Below are 16,835 nucleotides of genomic sequence, written 5' to 3'. Positions count from 1 at the left end.
AACGAAATTCTGTGTTGCTATATTCTTGCGTGAGAATGGCTAAATCTCATCCGAATAATGGGTGAGCATAAATTTTTCCTACAGTAATAATTTTTCATGAGATAAAATTACAGATCATTTCAAAGATCCTTTTTCAAATGGATCGGTGGATTACATTCGGAAGGATTCGACAGTCTTCGACTGATGTTCGTGGCATTTAGATGGCAGCACACTCCCAACTGTCAGCACAGATGACAGCAGTCAGCGTGGTCAGTGCCGAGTGGAGGCAAACGGAGAAACGTCAGTTGAGCTGTTAAAGATATATTTTTCACAAGTTTTTGTAAACAGGCTCTATTAGACTGGCAGAAGCAGTATAGAGCTCCAACCACATTGTTCAATGTGATGTGAAACATGAGAGTTACCATAAAAAGTACGTTGATTTATAAATTTTATCTCATTCTCCGATATTCACATAATGACCTGACATAACCTCAGCCAATGCGACTATCCTTCGGGTAGAAAGAACACAGATAAAATATGGGGCATACATGGGCATATTTTATTTATATTAAACGTGTGATTGTGTTCTGTACATTTCAATTCCTGCCATCTCATGTAACGTTTAATATTCACATTGGTTAATTCTGTGTTTTAGGTTGGACAGGTGTAGCCACTTGGCGTTGGATAGCAAACGACGACAATTGCGGCATCTGCCGAATGCCGTTCGATGCTAGCTGCCCAGACTGCAAGATCCCCGGTGACGATTGCCCTTTAGGTATAAAAGATGATATCCACATTATATTTATTGTCTTCATAAATCATTCATGTATTTATGTTACAAACTTTCTGCGCGTAAAATTTCAAACAAGACTGAAATTGAATCCGAATTTTGATATATCCTCGTACTTTCGAATAAGTAAATTTGAATTCAATTTTTTTTAAAAGAAGCTGATGATTTCAAATTTTTGTCATTATTTTGTTTTTCCCTTTCCTCAATGACCCTGCTAATCGATGTATCTATAATTAATTTTGCCATGGCTGCTACCCAATAATAGCGACAAATGTGTGATATTATTAGATCTATAGATCCAGGTCGAAATGATATTTTTAGAGTTGAATCCGAACCAGACCCACCATCGTTGTTTTTTTTTACGATAATCGATTGACAATTTTGGAAAATCGTAATTCCACCCACGATAATTTTTTCTAGACGCAAGCAACCGAATCGGTGTTGTCATAAGTTCGTAACTTCGGGTTCGCATCTGCGCGTTGCCGCGTTAAATATCGATCGGTGAATTCGTTCCAGTTACACAGCGTGCACGGCTACAACGTTCGTATCTTTTTTCCAACATTCTCTAAACGACCGAGTTCACTTGACACTGTCCTCCCAGTTTCACTAGTTTCACGCAAACCGATGTGTGAATTGAAACGTTTTGCAACCATAACCGAAACGCGCAGCCCATATGATATTCCCAGCGAAATAAAATTCTAATTAATTTCATTGTTATCTCATGAATTATTTTATTCTATATTCTTTCAAGTGTGGGGCCAGTGTTCGCATTGTTTTCACATTCATTGCATAATGAAGTGGCTGCATTCGCAGCAAACTAGTCATCTCTGTCCGATGTGCCGTCAGGAGTGGAAGTTCAAGGAGTAAAATCGAGCCAAAGGTGAGAAAGAAATCGAATGCACATCACCCAAACGTTCGATGAATCATTTCTCCCACCACTGTTCCGTAGCTCCTGAAAATTGACGCACGTGTTCCAATTCGGCGCTTCGAAAACCTCAACGCAGTTCCTATTATGGTGTTTCATTACGTTAAAGAATTCTCATATCTTATCTTATCTCTGTGTAGTTCGTAGATCCGAAAACTAATTTTCATTAAAAGTGTGGTTGAAAAAAAAACAAAAAAAATAACAAAAACAGAGAATCTTCAATTTCACAAAACTACTACAGAGGACTTTCGAGATCCCCGGTAACGTCGTCGAATGAGGATAATAAATTACAAGCTAAGCGAATTTGACGTACGTGGTAATTATTACACCTGGTTGTTAGGTCGTATTAATAGTAACACACGACATAGAACGCAGTCGTTAATTAACTGCAGACTGGTTCCATCGTCGATATTAAACCATCCATCATCATCGGCGTCGATTTATTGTCAGCCTATAAACGTGCACGCATACCTAATGGTCTGGTGTGTATATTCTGTGAAATTACTAATTACAGTTACAAGTAATTAAAAATAACATAAATAACTGAGCCGATCCCCCATACCATGGAGCTTGCCTATATGGGACATCGAGATAGACTTTTCATCTTTTCTTTTACCAGAGAATAGCATAATTTAAAATTATTTTCGTTGTTATTATTATACATATTCTTTGTGCTCATGACACCGTACTTTGACGACCGTTGTGCATGAGATAAGAATCGCCGAGCTATATTTGAATCCTGGAATGTAATCAGTTTGAAATTATAACACTTATTCTTAACTCGAGGAGTTCATTACTCGGCGAGTTTTTCGCTTGGTTTGTATGCACACGTACATAATACATGTATATATATATTTTTTACCTCCGCCGCAAATAATTCTCTTTTCTGTTTCGCAACATTTCCTTTCCTCATTGTTCCAACCTAATGCTCGTGAGCACGAATCACACTTCGATCTTCTCAACTTACCGATAAGTTTTTTTTTTTTAATCTATATATTTTTATTATCGGGTTACTCGACAATTTTACTGAAAAATAATTCCCGACCGATCGAAGAATCTGAAAATATTTTCGATCGACGTGAGTCAAATACCTATCGAATAATTTACTGTTATTTCCCTCCAATTTTATATTCGTGAGAAGGATCGTCTGAGTCAAATTTCGTATAGTTAGTTGGAATACCAGTTTCTTATCAATGAAATATCAATATGGGATAAAGAAAAAAAATTTTCCTGATAAGAAATTGAGTTTACGCTTCTAATGGTCACAGATAAAGAGACACTCGACTGTAATCTTACGCGACACCGTAGCCCAAGAGATGCAATTTGAAGTGTAACGTCTCCAGTTTTTTTCTTTCCGGAGAAGGGAAAAGAAAAATTTCTGGGTAACGTAAATATGTGGGAACCGCAATTTCCTTCATTTGAAAGCGCATCCGTCAGACGGTGACGAAAGAATAATTCTCAAGATGGACATGTACGCCGCACGCTAAGAGATAACGTTTCCCGAAAACGATTGACTTGAGGCGAAAGACGAATAAATATCATACCGCGTGAGAAGATTGAAGAATTAAAAATTTTTAAAGCGTGATTCGCCAGTTCGCTGTATCTGATTTCGAGTTGAGTAAATATGATAATTTCGATGAAATGGTTTATAACCGTGTCGCTTTAATATTATAATAATGTAAGTTTGACCGGAAGCGGTTAATCAGCGAAGTTACAGTGGCAATATAAACACTTGAATATACATATACGTACGTACATAACGCATGTTCATAGGATCGATTCGACTCGTCGGCATTGCAGCAGCTCAGCTCGGAGCGCGTGAATTACCATCTGCACACAACCAGCAATGACATTGATGCACAACATCGGTCCAAAATGCATGCGGTATCGCGATACCGATACACCTATGTGTATACGTGTATTAAATATTCGCACACGAGCTCTTTAGAATTTCACGTAGACGATGAAGAACGCGTGTATGCGAAAACTGCAACGCGATGAATTATTTATGTTCGTATTATTGCGCAAAATTCTCACACATCGAATTACCTGTGTAGGTACCCTATATACCCATGGAAATTAAATGTGTAATCGTAAGCGGAATGTAAGATCATGCGGGGCACGTGAGAATCGTAAGGCGTAGTTTTTCTTTTTAAAAAATAGAAGATAATGCAGTATCGATATATATACCCATAAAAATTTATTCAATTAGCGTCCCGCGGTTAACAAAATGACTATATACGATATTACGAACATCGAATCATACTCCATTGTTATGATCAGCGCAACGCGTTTACGTAACAATTACTATTCAGAGTCCCTGTCTCCTCAATGCTGCTGCTGTTGCTGCTGCTGCTCACAGTTCTGTTTTTACTTGCGAGGAGCCGCAACTTTTATAAGCCTTAACACATCTAAAACGACGTATCCATCTACCCTTTGCGCACACCAATGCGCTCTTTTCCTTCGAACAGGTATAAAAGACGCTTAGATAATATCAAAGCCGAAGAACCTCTAAAACTGTACGCTATGCCTCTACGTAAATTTGAATCGCGGGAGTTTCAATGATTACATAGAAAATAGGTACGAAGGTAGCAGAAACGAGTCCCTCCCCCCCCCTTTTCCCACCCTCTTTCCCTCTTTCCCTCTTCCTCTTACTCGGGTAATGTGGATAGCACTCGCTCACGCGTTGTCCGTTCGTACACACGGACGTGCGTGTTTTTATCGAGGCGACGGAGTTTCACGTTGATATATACGAGAAAATAATCACCTACACATCGGAAAGTCTCGCGCGACCGGCACAGAGAGCTGCTACCTGATGTCCGACAACGCGGGGCTAGCTCCAGTCACGTGGTATTCCCCCCCCTTCCCCCTGAAAAGTCTGAGGATGTTTGTTGGATCCCCTCAGTCGCGGTCCCTCACTGGTACCGAACGCGCCTTTTACTCCGATCCGCGAGAAAATAAACGCGGCACGCCGGTTACTTGTCTAGTTTTATTTTTTCCTTTTCTTTTTTTTTTCTACCTTCGCCTCCGCATCGTCACTCCTCCGCCCGTTCGTCCCCGCGACGGAATATTGTCCGTCTCCGGTGAAGAAGAATTCAAATTCACAGAAATTCTTGCCGTATCGGATGCATCGGATTTGAAGAATTTTCACAGCGGTTGATTAACAACAGTGGAAAACGAAGAGGCGTGTTTTTGGGCGGAACTCCACGGAGATTCGGATGTACCCGAAGCACCTGCCCGCGTCTCCGTTATCTCGAGTTATTTTGTAGTCGTCGCTGTATAAAGAGCGGCGGGAGAATTGGTGCGCACCGTTTCTTTGCTTACTCCGTTGTCTCGTTTATTTTTCGTTTCGTATCCAGCCGAATGGAAACTTGAAAGTATTTCTAGCAGTTCTCGCATCGAAGCTCTCGCTGGTTCGATCGATCAAATCTATCGAATAGGCGAGACGTTATATTATATTCCCACAGAGTCCGGGTCATCGGGATCCGAGAGTGCATACATATCTCGTTGGAAAAATGATAATGTGCAGTTTCAATCCAACGGGAAGAACACAATGCGAATGTTTTTCTATCGTTGAAGAAAGATTCCCAGGAAAAATTTTTCTCAAAAGGAGCGTAATTCTGACCTTAAAGGCTGAGGAACTCAAGTAATTGTCGAACAGCTCTTAATTATACCTCTTGTCAGTAAGAGTGTCTGAAGAAAAGAAAATTGTTACGCTTTAATTGCAACTCTGCTATTTGCACCAAGAATAGTAGTCACGTAGTCGTCGTTCGTGTTGATCTTATACTGTAACGAGCATCCTCGCGAACATGAAATTCTTATTCACCGACTCAGGATTATACTTACCGATGTGGGGCAGGATCGAAAAGTCTTTGGTGTAAAAAAGCGAGAAATTCGTGTCGCGATTTTTCAAGAAAAAAAAACAAAATTTCTCAACAGAGAAATATCGAGCCAACATGCAACTCGCTACCGCCCCCAGGCCACATCCACCCCCCGTACCACCCAGACCTAGCAGACAGGTGGTTGCTGAGGCTTTGAAGAGGTCACCTAGACCTCCTTGTCCGACTAGACAAGCTCCCCCTCCCCCTGACACGAAACCATGGAGAGCTCAGGAGCAGGAAAACGTTCCCAAAACTGCGGGCCCTCCAGCAGGAGCCGGGAGGACGATTGTGTACGAATCTGCTTTGAAAGGGGTTAACGGCGAGTCGAGAGAAGTGGGTGAAATCGGAGGTGCGGATAAGAACGTTTTGGCCAGATTAGCGACCGACGAAAAGTTGAAAGATAAGAATTTGACGTCAGGTACGGTCGATCAAGCGCCGATCGGAGGCGGAGGAGTGAGCGCTCGTGATCTGGAAATACTACAACGTCAACAACAGCAGCAACTCGGCGTAAGAATTCTCAGTGAAAGGAACGAGAGGAACGCCTCGAACCTGCAGATGCAGATGCAACATGGTCAGAGGCAACGTCCGACGCCGGTCGAGAGGCATCAGCTCCAAGTTTCCCACAATAACTTGAGGGTGCATCAACTCAGACTGATCAACGCCCCGAGGGAACTACCGGAGCCGACGAAAAACGCCGAACAAAACGCTAACAAGCAACCAAAGTTCACCAATCAGAGGCATATTCAGGTCGTCAACGGCGCGGTGGTATTCGAGGCGCATAATCCTCAGGTCAAAGTTACCCGCGAGCAGGAAGACGAGGTAAACACTTTCCCACAGGATACGCAGAAGCCGGATATCCTCCCTGCGATAGAATTCGAGAAAATAAATTCTGCGAACTCTGTAATCAAACCCGAGAGAATCAAGGACTCGGACACTCGAAGAAGTCCCGAGTCTCCCGAAACCGTTGAGACGAAAGAAAAGGAGAACCGCATCACGGAGTCCAAAGAGGAAGATGATCTCAAGCCCAAGACACCCCCGGGTAAAATTTCGCACGACGATTGCGCTACGGTCGTTGCAGTTGTCGACGAACCCGAGCCCGAACGCAAGGTCGCTTTCGAGGACAGTGTGAATATTCAGCACGAAGATTGGTTGGAAGCTGGCGTCCGTTACTCCTCGACGAAAATCACCCTTTCCGGTGACGAGGTAACGGACGAGGCTCACGATTCCAGCTGCAGTTCCGCCGAAGAACAATTCAGCGGATTCGACGACTACCGAGAAGAATTCACCGCCTTCGACTTCGCTAGGTATACATTGAGTACATTGCGCAGCTCCATACTCTACACGCATATAGTTCGCAAATCGGCTTTGATCTTTTTCGACGGAGACGGGATACATTTGCGTTGTTAGATGCCCTGAGTCATCGCTTTGCAGCTGATTACGTGGTCGCGGTGTGTCCAGCTTCTATACTTCTGCTTCTTATTCCAATTTTTTTTTTTTTTCTTCCTTCGTTTTTTACTCCCGTCCTTTATTCTCATTTCTTCGGGGCAACCGAGATCCCGTTCCTCAGCGGCAGAAGTAGAAGTAGATGTGTACAAGTAGAAGTAGAAGTAGAAGTAGAAGCATATATCTAAGATTGAACAGCAACAGCAGCTGACTATATGTAATAACGATGTATACCGGCTATAATGACGTTAACGCAGAGAACAGGGAATACAAATTACTCGATGACAGACCGCAAATCGTTCCGTACGTGGACGGCGAAGTAAATTGTCGTATGCTGTACAGTTAAATTCACGCGCTCACGATTCCCCCTCGCACTGTTTACCCAGATCAGCGCTGCGAAACCACCTTCGGAATTCATTTTTTACAAACCTATTTTTTTTGTTTTTTTATTTTTTTTTTTTTTTCAAATTTATTCATCCGACCGAACCCCGTGGGCGTTCGATCGTTTCGCGCGTTTCGAAAATTCAATGCAAATTTTTTCGCACGCCACGCATTGTTTCGAGCAAACATCTTTTCACAGATCTCTTATGAATAACTACCCACGTCCTTTATTTTCTCCGTACATCCAATTTATCGTTATTATTATCGTCGCGGTACACCGATCCTATCATTATCTGTTTATGTAATACCGTTTCGTTTTTTTTTTTTTCTTTCTCTTCTTCCATTCCAGTATAAAAGAAAAAATAGCCATGTCGAGTCTGCAGGGACTCCCACCCCTGCCGAGAAGTTTGAGTGGATTTAATCTAAACACGAATCGCGACGGAAACGAACCTCCGCCGCCACCAGCGAGGTCGTCCAGTAAACCGCAAAGAGGTGCCAGAGGAGCGCCAGGGGGCGGAAGACCTTCGACACAGGGACGCCAACTCACCACCCTTGACGGGCAGCTCGCAACCCTCAGGAGGGAAATGGTAAAGATGAACTTCGGGAGAAAAACTATATTCGTATTCGGCGTTCGCGATGAAGCTTGTTTCTCCTCAGTTTTGAGATTTTTCATTCGCGACATTCGCCGTATGTATACACGTGTATATACGTGGCGTTGAGACGTGCTACGTTATTCGGGTGGCCTCCGAGCGAAACGCGACGAGACGGTCAGAATGATAGAGAATCCAGACACGCAGCAACGGCAGAAAATTTACCCAGACCGCCGCCACTCCCACATCGTCGCATTCCCTCAGGCATGACCCTCCCTCGCCTTTTTTTTCATTTTTTTTATTTTATTTTTTTTTTAAACTTTATATACTTCTCTCCTAGCCGCGGTGCTGAACGTTTGGTGTTGCTGCTGCGCCTCCGCACTTCACTTGCGTTTATTCCATCATCTGATCTTCGGGCTTGTGTTCCTTCTTCGTTTTAATATACCTAGTATATTTTATCCCTTTCATTTCTCCTGGCGAGCAATACGATCCCGAACGCACACGTATACGTATATAGCTATATACGAAGGCAACTTATTCCCACGATACGAGTCTAAACTAATCTCAGCAGACAAATGCAAAAGATGTATGAAACAGATATATATGTATATTGCCGATTAGAAATCGATCTCATGAACATAAATCTTCCGATAAGCGCGCGGGTCTTAAATTTAAAATTCATCCGGTATCGCGTAAACTGGTTTTCTGCCTAGAATCCGCGCGATTTTATTTCAGTGCGATTAATGAGAAGAAACCGAACCAAAAAAAAAGAAAAATTAGACTGGATTGATGAAAAACGTTCGATATAGATTTCGTGAAATAATAAAATCTCGTGTATGAAACCCGCGCGAGGAGGGCTGCAATTTTGTTAGATCAAAGGTACATTCGTTTCTGTGCGTTACGCGATACGGCAATCAGTGAAACTGTCGCCCACAGCAGAATTGTATGACGACGGATTTTTAGGGGGGTTTTTTCGGGGCTTGCGGTCGCACAAGGGACGCTCTTCTTCGAATCCATATCACGATATTAACTTCGGCGTGGCTTCTCCGAACGACAAAGTTTTTTTTTTTTTTTTCTTCTTCCATCCTTCGTCAGGTTCGACTATCGTGTGACGGATAATTATGAATATTACAGTTCGGCCTACGTCAGTTGGACCTCTCGTTGCTATCGCAGTTATGGTCGTTGAACGAGTCGATCCAGGAGTTCCGACACCTTCTTCAGGAGCAGGACGACCGGGCGCCTTCTCCTTCGCCGAGTAGCGAAGAGGGAGACGATACATCCTACGGTAGTCATCCACCGCCTCACCCCAGGAGGCCTCCCCCCGTCACTCACCACCACAGGGCGCCACGACCTCCGCCCAGAAACGATTCACCCTCGAGCGAGGAGTACGGCGCGGTCTGAAAGAGGAATTTTCGTTTTAACGTTGGATTGCCTCCACTCGATTCGACCCGCGATCTCCTCCTTCCCCCCCCCCTTTTTGTCACTCCACATCGAACAGAGGCGAAGAGAATTATGAAATTCACAAGGGCGTGGAGAATCCCTACAGAAATTGCATAAGAACTACAGTGCTGATCTCAATGTACGGTGTTACGTTGGCGGCGTAGTCGTACGTACTTCTTTTATTGTAAATTTCTTATAAATATACGTTAATTATGATCTATATAGCTATAGTCGAATAATTATACAAAAAATATTTTCGTCGAACTTAAATTATTATAATTGAAAAAAAAAAAGAAGAGAAAAGAAGAGTAACGAATCGACGCGACAAATTGCCTTAGAATACTCGTTCACTGTCACTGAATAATTTTGCTTTCATAAAATTGCAACCTTTTGTCAGGTCAACTTCGATTCGTAACTCTGTTTCTATTGATACTTGTCCACGCGTGATTCGATAATGATAATCGTAATGTCCCATGTGATTATTGAATGAGCTGACGAAATTTAGAACGCCTTTCATTGGAAGAAAATTTTTACTCATATGTAAAATACGAATTCAGAGTCGCAGGTTATAAAATTGTTCTCAAATCCTAAAGATATCTCTTTAAGTATATTTACGATTTTATACGTAAAGAAAAAATAATAATTCAAAAAAATGAATGAATAAATAAAGAAAAATGATCGAATATCCGTAAAACTCTGTGGTGTAACGCAACTCGACGGTATCCGTCGCTGCAGTATACGCTCACGATATTATTTATAAAGAATAAGGTTAATAATTTAAATACAAGACTCTGTGATACGTGTGTACACACACACAAGTAACAGCAAAATCGAGTATAAGTCGCACATGTACACTCGTTGACCTTTCACAAATACCGTTGTTCCGTTTTGAGAGCGGTGCGTACGAAGCAGTTGTGTTGTGCGTGTTTTAAGTTCTACCAGCTTACGTTCATGTACATACATACCACACGCCGTACATTCTGTACCTCGCTTTTGACGATGATCACCGTGGCGTGGGTAAGTCGGGCCCATATTGCCACTCGTCGTATACTACAGAGATATAAAATGGGTCCCGATCTCCGTGCATGCGCTACGACGTATCGTACGTATCGTATCGTATCGTATCGTACGATACGTCGTAGCGCGGAGTTTGCGGGCGTCGCGGAAGCGGGGCGCAATCGAGGGCCGAAAGAGAGAGAGAGAGAGAGAAGTGCGCGCGGAATGGGAGACTTCGATGCCGGTCGAGAACGGCCGCCGCCTCTGCAGCCGTAGCCGACGCGAGTCGAGGGGAACCCCACTCGCTCTGTTCTAAGGTACAAAACTCCACTCTCCTTTCCTTCGCCCATCCCTCCTCGATTCGTCCGACGTTCCCCTACTTTTTCGTTCCAAGGAAACGTGCGTCTGTATAATCGACTCGCTTGTACTCGCGCCGGTCCCCTGGGAGGATTTTTATGCCGCTTATTTAACCTGCCCTCTATTAAAATGCGGTTTAGAAAAAAGAATCTTGCGCAACCGCGCCGTGTTTTTAATATTATAATTATGTAGCGATCTGCAATTTTACACGCGACAGGAGACAAAGTTGCGTTGTACGGATAGGTTTATCTGTCTGTTATTATTTATATTTTTTTTATGTTTATTCAGATGCCCCCATTGTTTAATCGCGGATCGGTGATCGAGTTAGTTCGCCTTTTACGTATCGCAACAACAATGGTACAGAAGTGACCTCGTAACAAATAACACACTACATTTCGCCCGCGTCTATCCGCTCCGAATAATATGCACGACGGTGTATATGATCTGAATGATACTTTCTATTCGCGCGGCGCTACATACGAGAAGAACAGCGTCTGCGATCGGTTAATGATAATCGCTTATTTCCTTCAATTTTCTCACTCTGTATGAAAGAGAACATATTTCTCACAACGTTATTTTTTCTCATCTGCGAAGAAATCTTCGAACGAACCTCAACTACGCAGGTAGTACCTATATAAGCTACGGTCGTCGAAGCAGCCTGCCCCAGCAGCGTACCTGCAGTAGTAATAATTTACGATCTTGCACCTGCTCCGAAGTGAACCGCTTGTATACAGCTGCTGCATCACCCCTTTATATTTTTCGGTTCTCCGTGCCGCGTTATCCTCGTAAATGCAGAAATCCTGCAGATGCTCGACGAATTTGCGGACCGGCTCCGCGCGGTGTTCGTACAACAGGTGGAATATCCCTGGCAGGCGTAGGTATATCGAGAAATCTGGGTTCCGAAAAAGTTGAAACGTTGAATGGACCATCTCGAATGAAGAATCCTTGCGAAGGAAGAGGATGTATGGAACGTTCGTTCCCCCCCCACCTGTATTTCAAAGCCGATCTTCACCAGGTCGGAATAGTTGACGGTGTAGCTTACCTGACCCAATGCAGCCCCACTCTCCCGGACATTCTATACCCCCACCTGAATAACTGACTGAAATCACTGCATCTTTTCAACCAATAAGAAGTTAGCTTCTCATTCCCGCGCAATGACGTCAGGCGTCGGCGTCTCCGCAATCACGTCAGACGCTCGCTGTATACGGTGGCGGGGTCGCCATGTTTCGTGCGTGAATTTTGACGTCCGATTTCATCGGAAATTCTATTTTGTCACGAGATTTTCGCGTCTCAAATTATCCGTAATATAACAGTGATTATATTCCGCAAAGATTCACGCCGGAAGTGAGCAGGTCGAAAGGTCGTGACCTCACCCACGCTCGGAGGCCCCGCCGCTACAAGAACTCGAGGAACTCCGAATGCCACTAATGGTAGTAGTGGTTCGCTCGAAAATCCAGTCGCCATATTCCTATACCTGATCGACAACAAAACTTTCCCGCATTCCTCGACTAATCGCGACGCACCTGACTGACCACGGTACCTGGTGATCGTTCGGACTAGCCGGATAGATCGGAAAATCTGTTAACGAACGATCGTCGCCGTCCGCAGTTGTAAAAAATGTGAATCGAGTGCAGGTGCAAAGTTCCGGAACCGATAGTCGTGCAACGATACAGTTCTGCCAAGTTTATTGGGTTGTAAAATTCTGGAAAATCATTGATCCGTCGTGCGTGATGCAGATCACATGATCGGTATTAGTATTTAACATCGACAGTGAATCGGCTATGGAAATACAACGAACGCTCTGACTCTGCCTCGGATCTAATCGTCACTTTCGTGATACGTTCTGTGTAAGAAATTCAAAAAGAAGAAAAAAAAAAAAAACGAAAAGTAACGTACGCCCCTCCAATAACAGTGATGATAACGCCGAAATTTATTTTCAAAGAAACGTTAATCGACCGCAGAAATCCTTCCGCCCGATGATCAGATTGGACCGGAGTCTGCGAACTATTATAATAATAAGCAGTCGGTGGCCCTCTGAATTTGTAAAGGCGCACGCCTCGCTGACCCAGATTCGGATCACTCGGGTCACATTGGTTCCGTCCGAGGAGGAGTTCGCGAAATTTTTTTGAAATGGGACGTAGCCCTGCCCCGAGCTAATTCGGCCGCAATGTCCAATAAGAATAAAACCCAGCACCAGCACCAGCAGCAGCATCAGCAGCAGCAGCAGCAGCAGCAACAGCAAAATCAGCAACAGCACACAGCGCACATGATCAAGCCAGTTCAAGACACGGTACCACCAAGGTATCAACCTCCTCCGCAGCCGACGACCGGAATCCTTAAACATCATCCGCACTTTCCACCTGCCTCATCGTCTCAGCAGCAGCAGCAGCACCAGCAGCAGCAACAGCAAAGTAATAATAACGTGGTTAATACTGTTGGATCGGTAGCGACGGTAGCAACGATCGCGTCTTCGGGTGGTGCGGGTTCGACGGGAAACGGACTTCATCCTCAGCAGCAGCAGCACCACCACCACGTTAATCATCAGCAACTTCAGAGGGTGGCGCAGACCCAGCTGAAAGATGTGCAAAGTAAATTTCCTGGCAAGATAATAGCAGCGCAGACCGACCATAGTAACCCGAGTAATCCGACGACGGTTAAAAATTCGGCGGCCCACGGATATATTCAGGGCAAAATACCTCAGGGTCAGATAATACCTCCGGCTAGCCAGTATCCGCCTACGCAAATAGTGGCGAGGCAGAGAATAAGTGACGAGGATTTCCTAAGGCTTGGACCAGTGGAGATGCTCAAGTTCGTTAGAAAAACGGAAACCGACATTTCGAGGGTCGCCACTGAGCAGAATCGACAGATACAGGGACTGGTAAGCCACGCACATTATTTTTTTTTTCGTTTTTCTTCCATCTTCTTTAATTCATTATCATTATCATGATCACGCGTGTTGTTCTCGCGATTCTAGGTCAGCTGGTCAGCCCATCTTTCTTCGCGTAACTTCCTCATCGCGCTGTCAAACTAACAATTATATCATAATAAGACGGTCTCTGACCAATGGTCCGTCACGCGAAACGATGCGTATGCGTTTCATTTTCCTTTTTTAGAGGGCAGGGGGTGAAAATCATCTGAAAATATTGTTTCTCAAAAGATTTTTCGTTATCGCTCGATGGAGAATTAAATCGTTTCTGGAATAAATAGGAAAAATTTAACTACGTATAAAATGAAGTGAAAATTATTAGACGATGATGAGGAAAAACCAGTTGTTATGATGAAAGTAATTTTTACAATCAAGCAAAATCTTTACTCCAAGTTTTGGCAGGGATCATCGAAAGCACCGATGAACTATTGTTTATTTATTTAACGGTTTTTATGTACGGTAACGTTATATGTATACCTTGTACATGTTAATCGCAACGTGTGTCATTCTCGCTAAGGCAATAACTCACACAATTTTTACAATCAACGATTCGTCGATCAATCCGTTTGAAACGCGTCACCAAACCATTTGGCAAAGCTCTTAGAATCGGTAAGATCTTCAATGAGAGTAATTTAATTCGAGAAAAACCCAATAACAATCGAACAACATATTCAAAGTATGCCACCCTTACATATGAAATGATCATCCGTTGTTATTTAATAAACCGAGAATAATTTGTGGCCACGTATTATCTTTGATGGAAGTAACACGACAATAAATCACGAGAGTGCACCGGTCGTTCCGTCTTCAGGGTCCCCGTCACGATACTTATATATCTGGACCGGGGGTCAAGATGCTCGTATAACCGGGTCGTAACTCATCGTTGGGCATCGTACAGGCTACCATGTTTACTACGGTATAATAAGATATAGGTAGTGCGGTGTGTAACAAAAGGCGTCTGGATTATTTCTGCGTAGTTGAACGAGCTTCGGGCCCTGAAGGAGGCGAATCAGCGTCTGAGTGACGACAACCAGGAGCTGAGGGACCTTTGCTGTTTTTTGGACGACGACCGTCAAAAGGGTCGAAAGTTGGCGCGGGAGTGGCAGAGGTTCGGAAGATACACCGCGAGTGTGATGCGCCAGGAAGTGTCGGCTTACCAAAATAAACTGAGACAGCTAGACAACAAGCAACAAGAATTGATAAAAGATAACCTGGAGCTGAAAGAACTTTGTCTTTATCTCGACGAGGAGAGAGGCGGCGGCCAAAGGGACGACGGGGACGGTTCAAGCTCAAGCACAAACGCCGAAGAGACCGTGCCACCGAGGTCGAGACACACCTCCACTTTTAACGGTGAATATTTCCCAATATGCCTCAGCCGGATGGGATCTTACGTATACCTATCCGTGACTAATTAATTAAATGAATTCTCGAACGCCACCATTTGAACCTCATAGAATCCGATTGAGGTATTCGTGCGACTTTTTATCTCACAGTCGATTCGCCAGCGTTTGCGTAATTTCGCCGTTCTTCCTAGTGCACTTTGTACGGACAAGTGAAAGCCTAAAAACTTAGTTTTCATTAACAATTAACATTACTCGCTGCGCGTAGAGCCGTGAATAATTTTTCCGAGATTCGACCAGCGCGCATGTTTTTCGCTCTCCCGTGTTTGTCATTTTCGGGGATACGGTTGTAGTGAAAGTGTCACGGGTCAGAAAACACGTTTTCAAAATTTATTTTACGACAGTTTCTTTAACAGTTTATTCCGTAATAGCTGCAGCTATGTGACAACGCTCTCTTCGACCAGGTCAACACGCGTATAAGCACGCGACGGTTATTAAATAACATACGAAATCGTTATTACCCGCGGCTAATTACCTATGCGGTTTCTAAATTACGAAACTGGAAGATGTTGTCGAGTGCCGCGTTTCGCGCGGACTTCATTCGAATTTCAAGAAGGATAATTCGAATTTGGAGTTGATTTTTTTTTCTATCGATCGCAGACCAAACTATGCAGTACGTCAGGAGTCTGGAACAGCGAGTGAAACAACTTGAAGAGGACAAAAGCGTACTTCAAGCGAGAGCGCAAGGGTGGGAACCACCCCCCGGAGAAGTTTGGGAAAATCCAAACTGCAGTCCCGCGGATGCAACGCCATTAGGAGGCCGACCAGAAGCCGTTGTTCGAGCTCTACAAGTTCTCGAAGTCAGAGAGCAACTGGAGCGAGAAGGTGGCCACGACGGAGAAAAGGCGCTCGTCCGAGAAATGTGCAACGTGAGTACGAAACATTATAATTTACCCATTTAGCTAGATGATAGCTTTTGAATAATAAATTTCGAATTCGGTTGCAGGTTGTTTGGAGAAAGCTAGAGGAAGCGCCCCAGCCGAGACATTGACTCTGGGGTTGATGAATGAAGAATCGACAAAAATAACAATTGGAGACAGCAAACCTGCCGAGCTATGATATTATATAGGTATATGACAGATTCGATTATATTTGTATGTTGAAATTGTAATTTTTACAACTGTTTATAGTTCGTTTAAGTATAAGTCCCGCGTATTGCCTTTTATAGTATTACATAGATTATTTTATAAATATCGACGATAAATAAGTAATTTATAAATGTACAATAATTATTATCGTGTTACAATAACGAATATACGTTATCCGTTATCAATTTTTGAAAATAAGAATTTATTTATAAAAAAAAGGAACAATTATATATATATACATCTAATGCCGTTAGCTTGCCCAGATGACTGTTAAAATAATAAAAATTTATTTTTATTAAATTCGGTTAAACCAAAAAGCAGAAACAAAAAAAAAAAAGAGAGAATATCATTCAAACTGATTAAACATTTTCTGGTATACTATTTTAATCAGATTCCAATTTCAGATTATTTTAATTCAATTATCCAGTTTCCGATTCGACCGTCCCTATCAGTTTTCAATCAGTGTACATTAAATCCTCGAGTTCCCCTCTGAATTTCACCGCCGACCAATTCTCACAATCGGAAAACCAAAAAAATCCAATCGATCAATTCGACTGTATTCAATTTCATGTAAGATTTTTTTTTTTATTCCCGCCGTACAGCTTGTTGAACACCCACTCAACTATTTTGACATTTTGA

At 43.2% G+C, this 16,835-nt stretch overlaps 3 protein-coding genes and 1 long non-coding RNA gene across 5 annotated transcripts; 3 read left to right on the top strand and 1 right to left on the bottom strand.

Annotated features, from left to right (window-relative positions):
- The first annotated feature begins 240 nt into the window (after positions 1–240).
- On the top strand, positions 241–1,893 carry LOC110116779 (anaphase-promoting complex subunit 11). Of its 2 annotated transcripts, XM_048649931.1 has the most exons (4): positions 241–409; positions 635–754; positions 1,521–1,649; positions 1,719–1,893. In XM_048649931.1, the coding sequence occupies exons 1-3, from the start codon at positions 391–393 to the stop codon at positions 1,634–1,636; spliced, it is 255 nt and encodes an 84-aa protein (XP_048505888.1). In that variant the 5' UTR covers positions 241–390; the 3' UTR covers positions 1,637–1,649; positions 1,719–1,893. The 2 variants fall into 2 exon arrangements, with proteins under 2 accessions (XP_048505888.1, XP_012252622.1); XM_012397199.3 differs by having other exon boundaries at positions 1,521–1,893.
- A 2,719-nt stretch (positions 1,894–4,612) lies between these two features.
- LOC105684087 lies at positions 4,613–10,098 on the top strand. Its single transcript, XM_012397197.3, has 3 exons — positions 4,613–6,879; positions 7,749–7,986; positions 9,124–10,098. The coding sequence occupies exons 1-3, from the start codon at positions 5,651–5,653 to the stop codon at positions 9,388–9,390; spliced, it is 1,734 nt and encodes a 577-aa protein (XP_012252620.2). The 5' UTR covers positions 4,613–5,650; the 3' UTR covers positions 9,391–10,098.
- On the bottom strand, positions 8,825–10,737 carry LOC125499879. Its single transcript, XR_007276910.1, has 2 exons — positions 10,416–10,737; positions 8,825–9,386 (listed from the first exon to the last, which is right to left on the bottom strand). It is a non-coding gene; the product is annotated as an uncharacterized LOC125499879 (long non-coding RNA).
- Positions 10,738–11,476: 739 nt separating this feature from the next.
- Positions 11,477–16,496, top strand: LOC105684089 (coiled-coil domain-containing protein 85C). Its single transcript, XM_012397201.3, has 4 exons — positions 11,477–13,660; positions 14,686–15,058; positions 15,709–15,977; positions 16,055–16,496. Exons 1-4 carry the CDS (start codon positions 12,950–12,952, stop codon positions 16,097–16,099), a joined length of 1,398 nt encoding a protein of 465 aa, XP_012252624.2. The 5' UTR covers positions 11,477–12,949; the 3' UTR covers positions 16,100–16,496.
- Positions 16,497–16,835: the final 339 nt, after the last annotated feature.

Source organism: Athalia rosae, chromosome 2 (assembly GCF_917208135.1).
Source record: "Athalia rosae chromosome 2, iyAthRosa1.1, whole genome shotgun sequence".
Classification (NCBI taxonomy): Eukaryota; Metazoa; Arthropoda; class Insecta; order Hymenoptera; family Athaliidae; genus Athalia; species Athalia rosae.
Note: the sequence above shows the minus strand (reverse complement) of the source record. Positions and strands in the feature narration are given on the sequence as shown.